The sequence below is a fragment of the Triturus cristatus genome, chromosome 4_1, assembly GCF_964204655.1.
Source record: "Triturus cristatus chromosome 4_1, aTriCri1.1, whole genome shotgun sequence".
Taxonomy (NCBI): Eukaryota; Metazoa; Chordata; class Amphibia; order Caudata; family Salamandridae; genus Triturus; species Triturus cristatus.
Window position 1 is genome coordinate 213,949,425 of NC_140585.1, and position 22,045 is coordinate 213,971,469.

The following is a 22,045-nucleotide window of genomic DNA, read 5'->3' on the forward strand; positions in this document are numbered from 1 at the left end:
CCCCTGGGAAGCAGACTAAATCTGACACCACAGGCCTGCTACTGCATTCTGGGTGAGGTAGTGTTAGCACTCCTCATTGAGGTATAGGTTCCCTATATCTCACCTTACACACACGTATAAACCTATCAGTCGCCCCTAAGGCAGGCCCTAACAATCCTGAGGGCAGGGTGCTTGGTTTCCATGTGAGAAGGTGCCTCTGCCTGAGCAGCGCCCCTTTGCAGCTCTCAGAGTCCATTCTCTGTAGCTGTTTGTGGATGCGGTTAAACCACATACTCTTAAGCGCATTATAACATATGGCCTTCATTATTATCAACAGAGTTCACAATACATCACCATTTGCTTTTGAATAGACATTAGAAGATTAAAATTGTGATTTAACAACTGCAAGTACAAAGTCTTTAAAATACTCTGAAAACAAGCCATGTTCAATGGTTTGTTACCTCCTACATACTTTACTGGACAAAATCCTGATAAGGGCAGCTTTCACTTCCTGGTTCCTCAAACTGTAGATGATTGGGTTCATCAACGGTGAAACAACAGCATATAACACAGACAACACCTTGTCTTTGCCACCAGTGATGTTGAGTGCTGGACCTACATGGTTGTAGATAATGCCTCCATACAATAGGGTGACCACCATGAGGTGGGAGCTGCATGTGGAGAAGGCTTTTCTTTTGTTAGCGGCTGAACGAATCCTGGAAATTGATATTAGGATATGAGTGTAGGAAAGGACAATAAGAAGGAAGCAGAACATGCCAAAAATTACATCGAAGACAAATATAACAACTTCACTAATGCGGGTATCAGAGGAAGAAACCTTCAGGATTGGTGGGATTTCACAGAAGAAGTGGTCTATTGTAATCCTTCCACAGAAAGACAGCCTAGTGATCATGGTGGTGAGAGTAATGGCGCACACCAAGCCAGTAAACCACATTGTGCCCACAGTAGTGATGCAGAACCTTACACTCATAATCCTGGTATAGTGCAGTGGGATGCAAATGGCCACATACCTATCAAAAGCCATGAATGCCAGCATGAGGAGCTCCGTACTCAGAAAGCATGACAAAAGAAAAAGTTGTACAATGCAGCTTGAGTAGGAGATAGACTTTGTCTTTGATAACAGGAGCTCCAGCATCTTGGGGATGATGGATGAGGCACAGCAGATGTCCAAGATGGCAAGATTCACCAGGAAAAAGTACATTGGTGTATGTAGATGAGCATCTGCCCCTATGATGGTCATAATCAACAGGTTACCCACCAGGGCCATCAAGTAGATCAGAAAAAATAAGATGAAAAATGTTGACTGCAACGCTGGGTAATCGGAGAAGCCAAGCAAAAAGAACTCGGAGGATGTGGTCTGGTTCAGCCTTGCGTCTGAAATATGGTGCATCATATAAAACTCTGAATTGAAAATAGGAAGGTTACTGTAAGCTATTGAAAGGAAAACTCATGGTAATCAGGTAACTTGCATACAGTTTAACTCATACTATTCAGCATTTATCAAAAATGCATCATATCAGTGTCTGCCATGCCATGCATTGACAATGCCACTACTTGCAAGGAAAAATATCCAGCATTTGGAGGGCGTTGCCTTTTTTGTATTTCTGAAACGAACCCCTGAATATGAAAAACAAGAATGCCAAGGGGGCTGTAACAACATGGAGTACCACCCAGCATTCAAGTTTGGCAAAAGTGCATCCAATGTATTAGAGGCTGCAATTTCGTCAGGGAGATCCCCACCGACACAACATGGAGCTCCAAAACAGGATGGGGTGTCCTCATCTGGGGTGATGAAGAAAAAGTGTCCCCTTCTTAGTGCAAGAGAGATAGTCAAGGGTTCCAGATCTAATGATGGTTTTACACAATACCCTATGCCCTATTACATCACCTTCCTCCTTAGGCAGCATATTTCCTCTTCTGGTTGCAGATTATTCTAGCAGGACACTGCCCGAGGTAAAGGGCGCTTCCTGACGCTGCAGTGTCACCCCGCAAAGGAAATGTGTTAGGTAAGTGCCCTTGAGAAGCTGTCACCTACTCAGTAGGATAAAGATAAAGGCCTAAAAAAAAGTTCTTGCTTTATGAAGACTTCAAAGAATTGAAGAAAACCAGAAATCTAGCAGAGTTTTGGAGCAAGTGATTGGGTAGGAAGCCAATGAGAGCGCCAATGCAAGTTGGGAGCTACATCTAGGATTATTTTAAGCATGATTCACTGCAGGTGGTTGGAAATACATTTTTAAGATCTCGTCTATGTGTTCCCCAGTGTATCTCCTCCTATATAGTCCATGAAGATCTAGGGATTAATTATCAAACCGATACCATAGCCCTTCCTCCCCTTTCATGCTGGGCTGACATTTGGACTAAAGGTGCCTAATTAAATACGATGGTCCTGGTCGAATGGCTCTCCCATGATCATGCACACCATATCCCCTGACTCAGATACATCAAGGTAACACTACAGAGCCAGGGAAGGGGCAAGTAGTTCATCAACATGGTGGGGGGGTTTGTCAAGGCAGATTGTTCCTTGGCCAGGGGAAACCTTTTTGAAACACAGATCAGTAGATAGAAAGCATATGGCTCTGCAGATGGTGTCGGGCGGGGATCTGTGCTACTGAAAACCACATTGTGCCTTACATTGCAATTGTAACCTCTAACTACAATTGGTATCTGCTGACCAGGTTTTGGTTAAGATTGCTGCCCCAGCTGCTAGCGTTCCCTCGGGGCAGGTAGGACGTACATTTATTGGCACCCTCCGGCTGCTGCTAGGTGTCCCTGCAGGACACCATGCACTTTGTTTTGTGCTCCAGATATTTAGATATCCCTAGGAAAGCATATATTGTCCCCCTTTGAAAGGTGCATTAATTTAATCAAGCTTAACCCACCCTCCTGTTTTTACAGCTCAGCGAAGATATTATCTTTAATGTTGCTAGATTTTTAAAAACTGTTTTGAGATCAAGGAAATCTGTGGAGTACGGAAAGCATTTTTGCACATTTTAATTGGCTTAGCCGTTATGTCTTATTGATTTGCGCTTTTAATTTTAGTAGGTGTTTATGTATTTTTTACATAATGTGATGATTTTATGGTTTTTACGATAGCCAAATAAACCTAATATTGATTGATTGATTGACAGAATCAGGCCCTTAGATTTTCCTCAACTTAGATGATTAAAGGAATTGGGCAGAGCTAAATGTAGTCTGTAGGGCAGCCTGTACGAGTGTTGGAATCATTGGGAATCATCTTGAGGGCTGGATCCTTTTGACAGCACCTGGTGCCATGTTACGGAGAGTGCACCAAGGGCACTTAGGTACAAGAGAAGGGGTCGCAGATGCTTGTGCACGTGTAGCACCAGTGCTATCTTTAGAGTGCATTCCCTTGTTTTCCTGGATTTGTGGCCCCATGCAAATGTGGGAATACCAACATTTGAAATACCAGCATTTGTAAAGCGCACAGCTACCTCCGGAGAGGTGTCCCGGCGCTGGGGGCTGTCAGGAAGATTAAGCTAGCTATTGCCCAGAGTCACATGGTGCTGGGCTAACCTGCCTCCCGCACCGGGAATCGAACATCATGGTCCGGAGTCAGGCATCCTGGCCTCTGCACCACACCTCTTCCACTGCCTCTGTGCCTGTACCATTTAATGGATGCAGGCGCAGAGGCAAATATGCCAAAAGGTGGTGCACTTTTAGTGCACCCTTTAAAGGCAGGCCTCTGGAGGGGAGAAAGGGGACCCCATGGAGCCCCTGTCCATCCCTTTGCAGGCGGGTGGAGTCACTCACTACACCCGCCTGCAAGGGGATCTTTCTCCCCTCTTGAAATGCCGCCTGAATAGTGAAGCTCCGAGTTGCAGCCCCACATATCCCTTGAATTTGCTGCCCCTGGGCCAGCATGACTTAATAGTCACTATAATAGGCCCTCTTTCCCTGTTTGTGCCGGTCACACTTGTTTTAAGGTGCGCTTTGGCGCAAACAGGGAAAGACAGAGAGCATTAACCAGAATGCGCTGTGGCAAGGGATAGCTACCTAGCCTCAAGCAGGCATAGATGACATGTTCAAATTTCCCAAAAATTCAGACAAGTCTGAATACTAAGTTTTGAATACACTAATGTAGACCCAATGTAACAAATTGGTTTGTTTTTTGGATTGGGTAACTCCATACCTTAAAGAATAATCACAACTCTTCTCAGGGTGAGCCCATTAAAGTTGCCAAATTACCTGAGCTCAACCCCCTGGTAGCTGTGACACAGAACAGTTAGGCCTAACTTAGGGCAATGTGGTAAGCATTTATGCAGTACCAAAACAGTATTAAGGTTAAAAAGAATGCGATTTGTTTTTTAATACAGTACAATTCAATAAACAAAATAACAGTACAATGCCAAACATCAAATAAGGGGATCTGGATATATCAAGTCTTAATGTTTGAAGTAGTAGTAGCTCCAACAATCATAATGTGACAATGATTGCCCTTAATTGTGTGGTCCAGGAACTAAGTGCAATTTGATGCTGACTGCACTGGACCGTGGTTGAACACACCAACCAGGTTCATCTTGGTCAAATAGTTTACCTTCTGACTTTAGTCCTTTAAGTCTCAATCAACAACAAAGATGACACTTAGAGAATCACAGGGTGTCAGGCAGAGGCCAAAAAGTCGGATCCAGTCCTGATCTAGTTGACACTAGTCAGCTGGACAGTTGCAGTCAAAGGCCTCTTTAAGCTTGTTGTGTCCCTGTAGCTTTAACAGGAGGTTGACCTTATGACCCTTGGAGCCCATTTCTTTGTCCTGGGTACAAGAGAGAGCAAGTTCAGGACTTCGGGGCGATTCTTGGTTCTAGACAGCAGACTCAATCCTCTCCTGATCTTTCTCGGGTTCAGGTGTTTCCTGAACTGGGTGCATAGAGATTCCACATTTCTGGCTGGCAGGAGCTAGTGGGTGGTAATGACTCCTGGAATGCCGTAATCAATGAATTAAATGTTCCCAAGGCCAACCCTACCCATTTTGTGCGCTTTCAAGATGGTTGAAGTCTTTGGCAATACTAAACGTAGGCTTTGAGGGTATTAGAGGGGAGTGTACTGTAATAAACCTAGTATCTGCCCACTTCTAATACTAAAATCTAATTTGGGACAGTCACTGTATCTCCAATAAACTCAAAGACCGAAGTTTGGTAGAACAAAGAAAGGTTTTCCACCAACCAGACAGTGCATGCACATGAATAGTTTTGGCATCCTGTTTCACTTCACTCAAAGTAAACCCTCAGTGTTTTATGTAAAAACACACGGATGGTGGTGAAAGCAGGTCCTTTAACAACCATGTGTAAATACATAAGGATTACCTTGACATCCTTTTTCCCTTCGTTTCAGATGCACCCCCAGTGTTATACATAAATCCAACAGACCTATCAAGCGGGATTTGACATTTAAGCAGGATTTTACACTATAATGTCAGAAATAATTCTTACAGTCCCTTCCTCCATATTCTGTCAAGTTCAGAGGACTCATCTTTGCCCATCAGGTTAGCCTATTGTTTGCTCCTAGGAAGCACAGTGCTTTTATTCCACACCTATTCAAAGCTTTTTACAGGCTGGTAGAAGTGGAAGACCAAATGCAAATCTAGCTTCCAGGAACTTCAGGCATTAAAAAGTTAACCTTCTATAAGTTACTTGTATTGCTTAATATTTATTTATGTTATATTATGTTATGTGTATTTGTAAACCTGTGAGGTTATTCTGAAGCTGAGAAGGACTGTGTGCCGGCACTGCCTATGGTAGGTTGTTTACTAGAAAAGCTAGGTCATGAACTTCTTGCAGAATTCAAGAACTGAGGCAGAGGATCAGATGTGGAGTGGAAGGATGTTCCATGCGTTAGGAGCTGTTAGAATAGAAAAATATGCTTTTGCATTTTGCATTGTGTTTGATCTGGGGGTCTCTAGTTGACAGAGGTAGGTACCACTGTCCAAAAAGGGACCCTTACTTCTAGTCAGGGTAAGGGGGATACACTCTTTAGATAACCCCTGCTCACCCCCTTGGTAGCTTGGCACGAGCAGACAGGCTTATCAAAGGCAATGTGTAAAGTATTTGTACCAACACTCACAGTAACACAGTGAAAACACCACAAATGGACTCCACACCAGTGTAGATAAATAAAGTACTTTTATATAAACTACACAAGACCAAAACGACAAAAATCCAACATACACAGTTCAAGAATATGGTTTCAAAAAGAGTTCTTAGCTTAGCGACAAAATCATTCACCTTAGCGTCAATTTTAGCCAACAGTACCTGGTGATGCGATAAAAGTTCTTAGCGGCGCTCAGGCGTCGAAAAACAAGCAACAGCGTCAGTCCTGAGACCCTGGGGAGGCGAGGCGACAACCCTGCTGCACGCAGTGGGCGTGGGCGATGAATCCGGTCTGTATGGGGAGTGAGGCGATACTTGTATGGATTCCAAGGCGTAGCTTTCCGGTAGAAATTTACTCGCTAGGCACGATGCGACAAAATTCGGCCCGCTAACGAGCGGGGCGACAATTTCACCAGCGATGATCTGGGTTGGCTCTGAGACGATATTCGCAGTGATAAAATTTGCCATGTTAACGAGCGGTGCGATGATTTTAGCTGGTTCTGCGACGATCTCACCCAGCGGCGGCAGACTCTGCGACGATGTTCGCAGCGGTAAAATTCTGCCCGCTAACGAGCGGAGCGGGGATCTGGGCTGGCTCTGCGACGATGGTCGCAGCGACAAAATTCGGCCCGCTAACGAGCGGGGCGATGATTTCACCAGCGATGATCCGGCTCAGCGGCAGCAGGCTCTGCGACGATGTTCGCAGCGATAAAATGTTGCCTGCTAAGAAGCGGAGCGACGGAAATTTTCTCGCTAAGCCGGCTGTGCGTGAAAAAGTGTAGATCCTTTGCTTCTTTCTTCTTGGTCAGCTTCCCAACAGCAGGCACAACTTCCAGAGGCCCCACAATTGGATCAAGCACTCTAGGAAGGGCAGAACACACTCAGCAGATTTCAGGGGGAAGCTGGGGGTGAAGTCCTTTTGTTCCTGGGACTTCTTTAACAGGAGGCCAGCTCTTCTCAGGCCCTTGGAGATCTCTTCAAGCAAGGGGACACAGCAACAGCAAAGTCCTTCTCCTCTCCTTGGCAGCAAAGCAACTGCAGGTCAGCCCACAAACACACAGCAGGACAGTCCTTCCTCTTCAGTCTTCCGGCTTTCTCCTTGGCAGAGGTTCCTTCTTGATTCCAGGATGATCTAATTTTCTGTAGTCTGGGTCCCAATACTTATACCCCAAAATCCTTTGTCCTCTGCAGGCAGAGGGGCCTTGGCCTAGTCAGAACCAGTTCTGGCCAGTCCTGGAGCACTCTGTTTACTTGGTTTCTTCTTTCCTTTGAGAGAGAGGGGCAGGGTCGTCAGCCGCCCAGCAGGGGGCGGAGCCAGCATTGTGGAAGGCAGGCACAGCCCTATTCAGGCCCAGGTGCTACTCCTCCCACCCATCTACAGGGGAATTTCCCTATTCAGCCCTGGGCTGACTCATCCAGCCTCTGGGAGCCAACCCTGTCCCTGTCACTCACAAACCAAACAGTCAATTCACAAACAGGCCAAGGCACACAGAAAGGGCAGGAAAGGAAAACACGCACCTTTTAAAAAGTGTTGTTTTCACACACAGGATTTAAAAACCATCCTTCCTAAAAGATGTGTTATTAAATTCTGAATTCAGGGATACCAGACTTTAGCTTTCTATCTTGCTCCTATGGGAAGATATGCAGGTAAACATGATACTCAGCATTCCCTATTATAGCCTATGGGCAAGATAGCCTTTCAATAGTGAAAAACGAAAATGGCTGTAATTCACTACCAGAGCATGTCACCTACACCAATACATGCTCTACCTTTCACATACACTGCACCCTGCCCAGGGCCTTCCATAGGGGTGTCCAATGTGTACAGAGAGGGAAGGGTTAGGCCTGGCCAGTGTGGACACTGGTCAGGTCAGCATGGCAGTTAGCAACTGCACCCAGGCACTGCAGTGGCAGGCCTGTGACACCATTTTAGGGCTACTCATGTGGGTGGCACAATCAGTGCTGCAGGCCCACTAGTAGCATTTGAATCACCAGCCCTGGTACACTCAGTACACTTTACTAGGGGCTGACAGGTGAAGCAAATATGTCAATCATGGATAACCAATTACAATAACAATTTACCTAGGGAGCACTTGCACTTTGACACTGATCAGCAGTGGCAAAGTGCACAAAGCATCTAAACCAGCAAAAACAAAATCCAGCATAGCGTCAAAAATACAGGAGGTAGAGGCAAAAAGTCAGGGGAAACCACGCCAAAGATGCCAGGTCTAACACATTGTTTATGTAAAGTTAGCATTCGCTGCACCATTTTATTTATGGCTGCCATTTTAAATCGTAATTGAAACTAATCCTCTGTCGTTTCTGAGAAACGGCCTTCTCTAGGTTATGTTTCTTTGGAACTGAGTTCTGCTACACTAATGAATACACTGTTCTTATAAGTGCATACCTTTCTGTTAGATGTAGGCCTTCTCCCACATGTCTAGCGGTGGGCACAGGCAGAATGACCTTAAAAATCAGATCATGTGTGCCCAGCCGCAGTATCGAAACTTACTCCTTTGTAATTTACTGTCCAGCTGCATCTGCTTTGAAAATTCCATGATGGGCATGCTTTCATTGGTTTCGAAGTGTACATAATGTTTCGTTATGTTTGCTGATGTCAGTCCTTCTGCAGCACTCCTACCGACTGGGCAGACAGGGCTCCGCTCTGAGTGTACTTTGAATAAATTGCTATTGGTTTGTATTCTCTATTGCCTGATTGACTCTTCATTTGTATGGAAGGCTGAGAGGTGGTTGTGAGTGACCCGAGTGACCCTTTTGGACACTTCCTTCAGAGCCATGTAAGAAAATGCACTATCCTCCTGATCTGGTTCTATGTATATGTGGGATGTGTGCAGGTAAGAGTGGAGGTAGCTGGGCAGTTGTTGGAAGGAGATGCGACTGTTCAGATAGGTGGGGCCTAAAATATGTGTTTGAGGAGTTAAAAATTAAAAATCTGACATTATTATTAAATTAGATGTTTAATAAATTATGAAATATTGTCCCCTTCCCAAGATACAGTAATAAGATTTGTATCTGTACTTTGATTTTCTATATGCAGGTAGGCCTACCACAATCTACAATAGATTTTGGGTGCTAGTCACTGTAAGTAAATGTTAACATTAAATTTGCCCTACTTTTAAATAATATGCACCGTACATTGTGGGCTACAGAGCCTACATAGGGGTGACTTAATATTTAAAAGGGAGGTTTTTACCTGTAAAAACGTTTTATCTTTAAAGGTTGAAATGCATTATTTGAACGACCACCGTCTCAGGCTACAATCGTAGGCCTAAAACCATGTTTTACACTGCTATTGTAGTGGATGGTACAATAGGCGCATCAGTTCACTACTTCCGTTTAATTTACAGGACCTGGATACATTTTATATCATATACCAGGGATTTATATATACATTAAATACATTGTGTGCATCATCATGTTGAAAGGAGGTGGACAGACACTTAACTGCTGGTTAGCAGTGGTACTTCTACTGTCAGCAGAAACAGCCCAGGCAAAAATCCAGGGGTACACCACAAAGATGGCGGTAATTCCTATACTCAGGGATTATGATGGGATGCCCAGGCAAAACGTATGACCCTAATCTAATTATGAAATTACACATGCGTTGAATATCAGGCAGTCCTTGTAGTTAGGCAGAACCAGCAGGTATATGTTATTCGGGAGACATAGTTAACAGAAGCAAGACAAAACTGCTTCATTAATCTGACTAGACATTAAGACTCCATCTATCCAGTTTGATGACTGTAGAAGGTGGAAACCTGAAAGACAATGTCCAAAATGAGTAATGGCTATAAGCATTCTCATTCAGCATTTACAAAACTTGAGATGATATCTTTTTGGTACATGCTTCAATGCAAGACAGAAAGACATTCAGACAAGCAGGGAAAGGTATGGCTCACACTTTATGGATTTGATCATTGCATAGGAATGCGTCCAGAAACTGTGTGCTCAGATAACAACCGTTGGTAGCTGGACATACACATTGAACAGCATGGTAATAGCCTGAAGACCACAAAAGAGGGACAGCTGTGAGGCGTAGAAAGGATGGGGGGCACACCCATTATCAGTTCCTCAGGTAAGAGTTAATCTGTTTTAAAAATGGACCTCTGATACCTATGGGCGCTAGCCTCTCATTCTTAATGCACTGCTTAACCATGTCAAATGAAATTGAGAAATACAAAGGACCAAACTGTGCTTTACAGAAGTCTTGAATCAAACACGGGGTAACAAGGACAGCGGTCAATACCTACTCCATACAATTAGTAGTCTCGAAATTAGTCTAATGCGGTTACACAGCCATTTTAATATTACTTTTCAGCCAATTTTGGATACGGCGATCGACATGAGATTCAGAGTGAGGCTTTATCAAAAGAATGGTGTATTTTTTTATTTATCTACTACATTTGATATATATTGTAATGATTATTACTATTCGAACAATAAAGCTTACTTTGAACTTTTGCAAGGTATGGTTATCACTATTTTGCATTCATGAGAGATCGTATCTTTTGATAAGGAAGTGATCTGATTATTTGGGAAGCAATTAACACTAGTGGGAACGAGTCATAAAAAACACAAATGGAACAGGGATTGTTTGAAGAATGGGTTTTGAAAACGAAAACACACAAGCCACATCTGAATTGGTGATTAAAAAAAGTACTATGAACAGTTGGGGTCACAAGAGGTACTGAACTAGGAAAAGGCCCAATGAAAGATACAAAAATGCTTTCATAGGCTTTAGTGTACTTTTCCTTTCATAGTCAAGCAGTGCTGTCTGACAGCAATTGTGAATGTTTTACTTTTCAAATTTTGGCCTTCACAATTTCCAGCCCATTCTTGTTTGAGAACAGCTCACTTACAAATTTAGAAGCAGCCCTAATCTTGGTGATCTAGAGGCACATTTTTTCTGAGGTAACTATTTTTTGTATCTACAAAGCTGAAGTTTGTGGGTTTTCTGGGATATCTTCTTTTAGGAGTTCCCTCATCAAAGATCAACTCATAGGTAAGCAGCTATTCTGAATGGAGAAAGGGGAGATGACTGGTTGTTTTCCAACCCTTCCTGGTTTTGTTGGGAAAATTAGGAATAAAATTAAATATTGTTAGCACCAACGTGGTGGTCTATATACACATACGCGAAAGTGGATTATTTGTTAATGCGAATGGTAGCCCTCTTCGAGTGATAATGACACCAGTCCTTACTAGGTACAGTTAGGTCTCAATAATATAAACCTACTGGGGATGTACATTTAAGTTTTGCAAGTCCTAGTAGTGAAAAACGCCCACATATAATCGGGACTATATTTCAGGGGATGGGATATCCGTCACCATTGTGATGGAGTACCTATCCCCCAAGATCTATATCAGACCCTGTTAGAAATGGGGGTCACTGGTTGGCAATGGTTTGCTCCTTTGACCTAGTAGAGACCCTTCTTCCTAGGCAGGAGAAGGGGGATTCACTATTAAATAACTCCCGATCACCCTCTTGGAAGCTTGGAACGAGCAGTCAGGCTTATCTCAGAGGCAGAGTGTAAATCATTTGCACATAACCAACAGTAACACGGTGAAAACACCACAAACAGACCCTGCACCAGTTAAAAAAAAATATCAAAACAACACCAGAACGATAAAAATCCAACATACAGTACTTAAAAATATGCACTTTGAAAGAATATCTTCAAAATGCAGTTACTTAGAGTCGGTAGCACGGTCCGGGGATATCGAGGTACTGAAAACAACAGAATCCAACAGTTCCGTCTAACCGCGTAGGTTGTGGGTTTGGCATACTCGTAAACAGTACCTTTTTGTTGAAGTCAACACAGTGCAAGCCAGTCGTGACAACCGTCGTGGATGTGTTGCCAAGCATAGCAGTGCACTGTGGCGTTCCCTCAAGGCACGGTGCAGGCAGCTGCTCTGTGACAGTCGTCTAGCAGCATCAGTTAGCCCAGGGCTGCAAATGCAGAGTGAAGGAGGGGCTGGATGTGGTGCTGACAGATCACGGTGCAGGCGACAGAGCTAGTTGTGAGGAGCTGGCGTCGGTCGGTCCAGACTGCAGTATGGGACAGGGCGACAAGTCATGAGACTTACGAGCGGTGCCCCAAGCCATGGTTCGGTTACTGGTGTCGAAATCAGCAGGCAGCAACCGAGTCGGTGAGACCAGGGTGGTGAAGTGAAGCGAGGTGGTGCGATGACGATTGCAGTGCCAACAGGTCACGGTGCATGCAGCGGCTCAGTGTCACCGGTGTCTGTCGTCGTCGGTGAGACCAGGGTTGTGGTGCGAGTTGTGGCGGTGCCCTCTGTGGTGCCGTTAGGACACAGAGCCAGTGACAAAGTTGGTGATGGAGTTGGCTATAACCCCCTCCCTCTGAAAGCACGGTTTCAGAGGCGGAACCCAGAGAGCGGTGAAGTCTTTGCGGTCCCTGAGACTGCAAATCAGGAGGCAAGCTCCACTTCAAGCCCTTGGAGATACTCAGCACAAGTTAAGAAAGTTCAGTCCAGTCCTTTCACTGCCCAAGGCAGAAGCAGTAACTGCAGGCCAACCCAACACAGCAACAATACAATAGTGGGGCAGTACTCTTCCTAACAGTTCTTCCAGCTATTCTTTTTGGTAGGTTCCTTGATTTCAGCAAGTTCTAAAATTCTGAGGTGTGGGCCCCAATATTTATACTCAGTTTCTTTTTGCTCTTTTAGATAGAGAGTGTCTGTGCCCAGGCCAAACCAAATCTGTCCTCTCTGGCCCAGCTTCCTGGCAGGAGGTGGAGATAACATTGTCCAAGGCAGACCAGGTCTTTTCAGGTGCAAGGTGATCTCCTCCCACTGCTCCAAATGCAGCCCAGGTCTATTCAGCCCAGCCCTGACTCATCCAGGAAAGGCAGGACACACATCAACTCCCACAGTGGCTGTCTGAAGAGAATACACATCCCAAGCACCTGTCACTCCAAAGCCAGACAGTCAATCCAAAACCCAGCAGAGGCACACAGGATAGCTAAGCAAGAAAGCACCTACTTTCTAAAAGTGGTCTTTTCCAACTCAGAATATAAAAATCATCTTTACTAAAGGATGCACCTTCACATTCTGAGCTCAACCATAGTAAACTCCATTCCTCTATCTCGTTCCAATGGGAAGCTATACTTGTAAAATGTTAAGGAGTATTTCCCATTGTATCCTACGAGACAGATAGCCTTTCAACGGTGAAAAATAAATTACACTGTAGTTCACTATCAAAACAAGTCACCCGTACCAGGACATGTCCTACCTTTCACATATGCCACACCCTGCCCATAAGGGTACCCTGAACCTAACTTAGGAGTGACTTACATGTACGAAAATGGAAGGTTAGGGCCTGGCAAGTGGGTGCACTTCCCAGTTCAACATGGCAGTTACAAACTGCATACAGACACGGCAGTGGCAGGTCTGAGAACCCTTTAGAGGGCTGCTTGTGTGTGAGGCACAACTAGTGCTGCAGGCCCATTAGCAGCATTTGATTTACAGGCCATGTCACCCTCAGTGCACTTTACTAGGGACTTACTAGTAAATCAAATATGCCAATCATGGAAACACCAATCCATAACTCAATTTACACCAAGAGCACTTGCACTGAAACACTGAGCAGCAGTGAGAAAGTGTACAGAGACACTACACCAGCAAAAACAGAGTCAAAACTGGGAGGTCAGAAAGCAAAAAGACCGGGGAAACACGCCAAAAGATGCCAGGTCTAACAGATCCAAAGTTGGATTTAAGTCACCTCTCTCAAAATGCTCTTCTTAGAAAGAAAGATGGCATTTTCTTTTCTTGTCCAAACCATTTTTTGCCTGCAGTCTATTGCCTGGGTTACATGACTAGATGTGGCTCCCACTGGAGATTTTCAACTTCTAAAACATAGATTTAGGGCCAGATTTAGATTTCGGCAGGCAGGTTACTCTGTCACAATAATGACAGATATCCCGTCCACCAAAATATAAAATGGCAAAGGATAATATGGGATTTATATTTCAGAGGACGGGCTATTCACCACGAATATAGCACTTTACCACGTGTGCTATTACCATGCAAAAGGTTACAATGTGTTCGTTACAACGACCGCGTTGTAACCACGCATGGCTTTACATCGCAAGTAATTTCTACGACTTGTGCTAGATGGCACGCTGGGCTTAGTATAAATTACTATTCCTACTCCAGTTAGCGCAACAGCAGGGAATGTGTTGGATTTAGAATCCAGCAGTACAAAAGGGGGTGGTGATGGACGGAGCATCAGAACCAATCAAACACTCACACCCAGTCAACAGATTTGGGTTTGATCCATCACCATTCAATAGCCCACTCTGCCACCCCAGTTCAGACATGGCCATATGCAAATCAGTCTGACCCTGTGCCTCATGGGAACAGTCCAGCTCGAACTGCCAAGCCATGCCTTCCCTGGACCAGAAACAAGCTTCCTAGGACCGGTTTCTGGCATTTCAGCCGTCTTCAGCCAGGCTTGCTTGAATCCAGTGACAAAGTGAGCAAGGGACTCACGTCTGAGCATACCCTGACAACTTATGGTGAACAAAGCAGTACAAAAGGGGGTGGTGATGGACGGAGCATCAGAACCAATCAAACACTCACACCCAGTCAACAGATCTGGGTTTGATCCATGACCATTCTTTAGCCCACTCTGCCACCCCAGTTCAGACATGGCCATATGCAAATCAGTCTGACCCTGTGCCTCATGGGAACAGTCCAGCCCGAACTGCCAAGCCATGCCTTCCCTGGACCAGAAACAAGCTTCCTAGGACCCGTTTCTGGCATTTCAGCCGTCTTCAGCCAGGCTTGCTTGACTCCAGGGGCAAAGTGAGCAAGGGACTCACGTCTGAGCATATCCTGCCAACTTATGGCGAACAAAGCAGTACAAAAGGGGGTGGTGATGGACGGAGCATCAGAACCAATCAAACACTCACACCCAGTCAACAGATCTGGGTTTGATCCATCACCATTCTTTAGCCCACTCTGCCACCCCAGTTCAGACATGGCCATATGCAAATCAGTCTGACCCTGTGCCTCATGGGAACAGTCCAGCCCGAACTGCCAAGCCATGCCTTCCCTGGACCAGAAACAAGCTGCCTAGGACCGGTTTCTGGCATTTCAGCCGTCTTCAGCCAGGCTTGCTTGAATCCAGTGGCAAAGTGAGCAAGGGACTCACGTCTGAGCATACCCTGCCAACTTATGGCGAACAAAGCAGTACAAAAGGGGGTGGTGATGGACGGAGCATCAGAACCAATCAAACACTCACACCCAGTCAACAGATCTGGGTTTGATCCATCACCATTCTTTAGCCCACTCTGCCACCCCAGTTCAGACATGGCCATATGCAAATCAGTCTGACCCTGTGCCTCATGGGAACAGTCCAGCCCGAACTGCCAAGCCATGCCTTCCCTGGACCAGAAACAAGCTTCCTAGGACCGGTTTCTGGCATTTCAGCCATCTTCAGCCAGGCTTGCTTGAATCCAGTGGCAAAGTGAGCAAGGGACTCACGTCTGAGCATACCCTGACAACTTATGGCGAACAAAGCAGTACAAAAGGGGGTGGTGATGGACGGAGCATCAGAACCAATCAAACACTCACACCCAGTCAACAGATCTGGGTTTGATCCATTACCATTCTTTAGCCCACTCTGCCACCCCAGTTCAGACATGGCCATATGCAAATCAGTCTGACCCTGTGCCTCATGGGAACAGTCCAGCCCGAACTGCCAAGCCATGCCTTCCCTGGACCAGAAACAAGCTTCCTTGGACCGGTTTCTGGCATTTCAGCCGTCTTCAGCCAGGCTTGCTTGAATCCAGTGGCAAAGTGAGCAAGGGACTCACGTCTGAGCATACCCTGCCAACTTATGGCGAACAAAGCAGTACAAAAGGGGGTGGTGATGGACGGAGCATCAGAACCAATCAAACACTCGCACCCAGTCAACAGATCTGGGTTTGATCCATCACCATTCTTTAGCCCACTCTGCCACCCCAGTTCAGACATGGCCATATGCAAATCAGTCTGACCCTGTGCCTCATGGGAACAGTCCAGCCCGAACTGCCAAGCCATGCCTTCCCTGGACCAGAAACAAGCTTCCTAGGGCCGGTTTCTGGAATTTCAGCCGTCTTCAGCCAGGCTTGCTTGAATCCAGTGGCAAAGTGAGCAAGGGACTCACGTCTGAGCATACCCTGCCAACTTATGGCGAACAAAGCAGTACAAAAGGGGGTGGTGATGGACGGAGCATCAGAACCAATCAAACACTCGCACCCAGTCAACAGATCTGGGTTTGATCCATCACCATTCTTTAGCCCACTCTGCCACCCCAGTTCAGACATGGCCATATGCAAATCAGTCTGACCCTGTGCCTCATGGGAACAGTCCAGCCCGAACTGCCAAGCCATGCCTTCCCTGGACCAGAAACAAGCTTCCTAGGGCCAGTTTCTAGCATTTCAGCCGTCTTCAGCCAGGCTTGCTTGAATCCAGTGGCAAAGTGAGCAAGGGACTCACGTCTGAGCATACCCTGCCAACTTATGGCGAACAAAGCAGTACAAAAGGGGGTGGTGATGGACGGAGCATCAGAACCAATCAAACACTCACACCCAGTCAACAGATCTGGGTTTGATCCATCACCATTCTTTAGCCCACTCTGCCACCCCAGTTCAGACATGGCCATATGCAAATCAGTCTGACCCTGTGCCTCATGGGAACAGTCCAGCCCGAACTGCCAAGCCATGCCTTCCCTGGACCAGAAACAAGCTTCCTAGGACCGGTTTCTGGCATTTCAGCAGTCTTCAGCCAGGCTTGCTTGAATCCAGTGGCAAAGTGAGCAAGGGACTCACGTCTGAGCATACCCTGCCAACTTATGGCGAACAAAGCAGTACAAAAGGGGGTGGTGATGGACGGAGCATCAGAACCAATCAAACACTCACACCCAGTCAACAGATCTGGGTTTGATCCATCACCATTCTTTTGCCCACTCTGCCACCCAGTTCAGACATGGCCATATGCAAATCAGTCTGACCCTGTGCCTCATGGGAACAGTCCAGCCCGAACTGCCAAGCCATGCCTTCCCTGGACCAGAAACAAGCTTCCTAGGACCGGTTTCTGGCATTTCAGCCGTCTTCAGCCAGGCTTGCTTGAATCCAGTGGCAAAGTGAGCAAGGGACTCACGTCTGAGCATACCCTGCCAACTTATGGCGAACAAAGCAGTACAAAAGGGGGTGGTGATGGACGGAGCATCAGAACCAATCAAACACTCACACCCAGTCAACAGATCTGGGTTTGATCCATCACCATTCTTTAGCCCACTCTGCCACCCCAGTTCAGACATGGCCATATGCAAATCAGTCTGACCCTGTGCCTCATGGGAACAGTCCAGCCCGAACTGCCAAGCCATGCCTTCCCTGGACCAGAAACAAGCTTCCTAGGCCGGTTTCTGGCATTTCAGCCGTCTTCAGCCAGGCTTGCTTGAATCCAGTGGCAAAGTGAGCAAGGGACTCACGTCTGAGCATACCCTGCCAACTTATGGCGAACAAAGCAGTACAAAAGGGGGTGGTGATGGACGGAGCATCATAACCAATCAAACACTCACACCCAGTCAACAGATCTGGGTTTGATCCATCACCATTCTTTAGCCCACTCTGCCACCCCAGTTTAGACATGGCCATATGCAAATCAGTCTGACCCTGTGCCTCATGGGAACAGTCCAGCCCGAACTGCCAAGCCATGCCTTCCCTGGACCAGAAACAAGCTTCCTAGGACCGGTTTCTGGCATTTCAGCCGTCTTCAGCCAGGCTTGCTTGAATCCAGTGGCAAAGTGAGCAAGGGACTCACGTCTGAGCATACCCTGCCAACTTATGGCGAACAAAGCAGTACAAAAGGGGGTGGTGATGGACGGAGCATCAGAACCAATCAAACACTCACACCCAGTCAACAGATCTGGGTTTGATCCATCACCATTCTTTAGCCCACTCTGCCACCCCAGTTCAGACATGGCCATTTGCAAATCAGTCTGACCCTGTGCCTCATGGGAACAGTCCAGCCCGAACTGCCAAGCCATGCCTTCCCTGGACCAGAAACAAGCTTCCTAGGGCCGGTTTCTGGCATTTCAGCCGTCTTCAGCCAAGCTTGCTTGAATCCAGTGGCAAAGTGAGCAAGGGACTCACGTCTGAGCATACCCTGCCAACTTATGGCGAACAAAGCAGTACAAAAGGGGTTGGTGATGGACGGAGCATCAGAACCAATCAAACACTCACACCCAGTCAACAGATCTGGGTTTGATCCATCACCATTCTTTAGCCCACTCTGCCACCCCAGTTCAGACATGGCCATATGCAAATCAGTCTGACCCTGTGCCTCATGGGAACAGTCCAGCCCGAACTACCAAGCCATGCCTTCCCTGGACCAGAAACAAGCTTCCTAGGACCAGTTTCTGGCATTTCAGCCGTCTCCAGCCAGGCTTGCTTGAATCCAGTGGCAAAGTGAGCAAGGGACTCACGTCTGAGCATACCCTGCCAATTTATGGCAAACAAAGCAGTACAAAAGGGGGTGGTGATGGACGGAGCATCAGAACCAATCAAACACTCACACCCAGTCAACAGATCTGGGTTTGATCCATCACCATTCTTTAGCCCACTCTGCCACCCCAGTTCAGACATGGCCATATGCAAATCAGTCTGACCCTGTGCCTCATGGGAACAGTCCAGCCCGAACTGCCAAGCCATGCCTTCCCTGGACCAGAAACAAGCTTCCTAGGACCGGTTTCTGGCATTTCAGCCGTCGATTTAGAATCCAACACATTCCCTGTTGCTGCAACAAACAAAGAAACGACTTGCGATGTAAAGCCACGCGTGGTAACAACGCGGTTGTTGTAACGACCGCATTGTTACCTAACTGCGTGGTAACAGCAGCGTTGTAAACGCTGTTTCCCATTCACCACCATTGTGACGGAGTAACCCGTCTGCCGGTGTCAAATAATTCATTACATTTTGATCAATATTTAAAAATTGGTGTGGGGTTTTCTTGTGCTGTACTTTCACTTTATTACCCTTTACCTACTGCATAAATACTTTACATGTTGCCTCTAAGCTAAGCATAACTGTTTTTGTACTTACCTACCAGAGGGTTAAGAATAGAGGTGGATGACATATTGCATTCCACCAGCTGAAATGCAGGAGTTTTGTCAACTCCGTGTTGCACTTGTAATGCTGAGTTCTGGCCAAATTCCCCCAACCACTGTGTGGTGGAGTTTTTCTTGTGCACGGCTCATTGGCGAGCAAGAGTGAGATTTGGCATCTCATAGTGCAATTTTCAGTTGCAAGGAGTGCACCCGGCAATATTTCTCCAACATGGGCAACTGCAGGAGGTCATGACTAATCGTGGCCAGAAAGCTGCGGCTGAAGTTGAAAATCTACTCGAGCTCTCTGACACGCTCTGTGGTGCTGTTTGTGTTGATATTTCAGCAGGGAACGAACTATCTGCACTAAATCACAGCACAAGCAGTGGACATGCCTATTTCCACCCATTCGCAGAATTCTGAGGAATGTCCTGGAGTTGTTTGTAACTTCATAGAATTCCACTGAGTTAAACTTCACGAGTTCCACACAGGCTAATTAAGCCCAGGTTAATTCAGTGACTTTTGTGGTTCACCCTGACAAGGATTGTGTTTTTGAGAAGGGTTCTCAACTCCGTCAACCAAAAAATAAATTTCTGGTGTTCAGTGGTGGGATTCAGTATTTGTGTTTGTGCAGTACCATATAATGATTCTTGTAACACTAATAATCCCAGATAAACATTTGGATACCAGATTTGATCTTTTTTTAAATTCCCTTGAGTTTTTTAATGGCTATTTTTCTCCTCTTTGTTGCTCACAATGGATATGCTCACAATGGATATGAAGCTGATCAAGGTGGATGACCTAATTAAGCCTGAGCTTCACAGACTCTGCAAAAAGAGGGGGCTGTATGCAGGGAGGAAGACCACAAAGGCGAAACTCCAGGTGGCACTCTATGCCTAGGAGGAGGTCAAGAGGATTCAGCCCACCCCAGAGGAGCCAGGGGATGAAAACCTTGAGAAGAAGGATGACTTAGCCACAGACCCTAAACTGTAGTGCCTTAGGAGGAGGAAGGCAATGTGGTGGCAGCAATGGAGCCCCCTGCCAAGGTAGAGAGCAGTATGTCCTCTGAAGGCCTGTCCCATGAAGAGTTAGCAGACAAGAAAACAGACTCTGGCTCATGATATAACCCTGGTAAGACTTCTGGGGCAGGTCAAGACCTTTGCCACTTTTGTCACCCACTTTTATTGGCCCCGGATGAAAACTGCTTCAGATGCATTCTGTAGGTCATGCCCCACCTGCCAGCCAGGGGGAAGTCAAGGAAAAAGCTAAAGGCACCCCCTTTGAAAAGGTGGTTATCAACATTTTTGGACCACAAAACTGTCCTAGGCAATATGTTTGTGCTGGTTTGGTGGGCTTTAATGTTTTTTTTTCTCTAAGTGGGGTCTTGAAAGAACCAGTGTCTGTCAGGGGCACAAACGTCATGTCTGCATACTTGAAGTCAACGTGGGATGAGTGTGGGGTAGTTTATAAGTTCTCCATACCCTCAGACCAGTGGGCATGTTGAGAGGTTGAACAAGACCTGAAAAACAAGACACTAAAATGCATGAATATCAGGGGTGGGTGATATATCCCATTCCGCCTGCAGAATTTGGGGACTTTTTGTCACTCCGTGTTAAACTTGTAACTCAGAGTTCCAGCCAAATTCTGTCAACGGCAGCGCGGCGGAGCTTTTTCACACATGTGGCTCTAAAATGGTAAGTCGGCATGTGCAAGCAAGATTTGGCATTCCCTAGGGTACTTTTCGGTTGCTAGCCGGGCACCCAGCGAGATTTCCCCAACATTGGTGGTCGCAGGTACGTTTGTGGTCAGAAAACTCCCACTCAATTAGAAAATCTACCCCAACTGCAGCAAAATCAACCCAAGAAGCTGCACCCTCTGATGCACTGCGTGGTGCCAATCACACTGATTTTTGAGCATGGAAAAAGCTTGGGCACTAAATTAGAGCTTGAGCAGTGCGACATCCCTATTTCCCCCCTTTGGTGGAATTCTGCGGCATCTCGCCGGGTTGTTTTGTAACTCCACGGAATAGAATGAGAGAAACTCTGCAGGTCCTGTGCAGGCCTAATGATTATTGGCCTGCCTGAGCCCATGAGGCATAAGTGAACTTCTTCTTACCATGCCTGCGTTTTGCCTACAGAGAGGTACCACAGAAGAGGTTTGGTTAGTCCATTTGAGCTCCTCTAATATTACCCTTTTAGGGGACATCCAAGTCTGCTGAAGGATGAATGGGAGTAAGCTCTGTGGAAGCCCCCCAGAACTAGTTAGTTACATGCCGACTCTTCCAAATCAGATGCAAAAGTTCTGGAAGAAGGCTTCTGGGATACTAGAAGCCAGCAAGGAGGTAATGAAACTCTGGAATTATCAGAAGGCCACTCAGATCGAGTTTCAGGCTGGACAGACATTGTGGGTGATATAAAAAGTAAAGCCCACTGGTCAGGGCCTTATGAAGTGCAGGAGAAAAAAGGGGAGGTCAAGGCCCCCCAGGAACACATTAAGTGTCCTCCATGTTAATCGCCTCCAACAGCATTTTGAGAGGTCTGAAGTCACCATGCTCCTAGTGACAGTGGATGAAATGGAACAGGAGAGTAGACCTCTCTCTGACCTCCTATCCTCAAAGGAACAGGCTGGCTAGTGGAAGGTGTCAACCTCTCTCCTATCTTGACCCCAGAGCAGCATGCCATCGGGCACTGCCATCAATCAATCAATCACTGATCACCCCCTACCACCCGAACAGACAGATCAGGTCAGCATCTTCTCTCCTCGCCACAGTGCCCAGGATTAAGAGAGCCAGATGTGGGAGCCGTTCATT

At 46.4% G+C, this 22,045-nt stretch overlaps 1 protein-coding gene across 1 annotated transcript in view; it reads right to left on the reverse strand.

Moving 5' to 3' along the window:
- The window catches only part of LOC146854084 (olfactory receptor 13G1-like), a 62,778-nt gene that overhangs the window by 11,543 nt on the left and 29,190 nt on the right, over positions 1–22,045 (reverse strand). Inside the window, exon 2 of the mRNA XM_085650999.1 lies at positions 452–1,401. Coding sequence (XP_085507125.1) covers positions 452–1,401 — 950 coding nt within the window. The remainder of the gene's footprint in view (positions 1–451; positions 1,402–22,045) is intronic.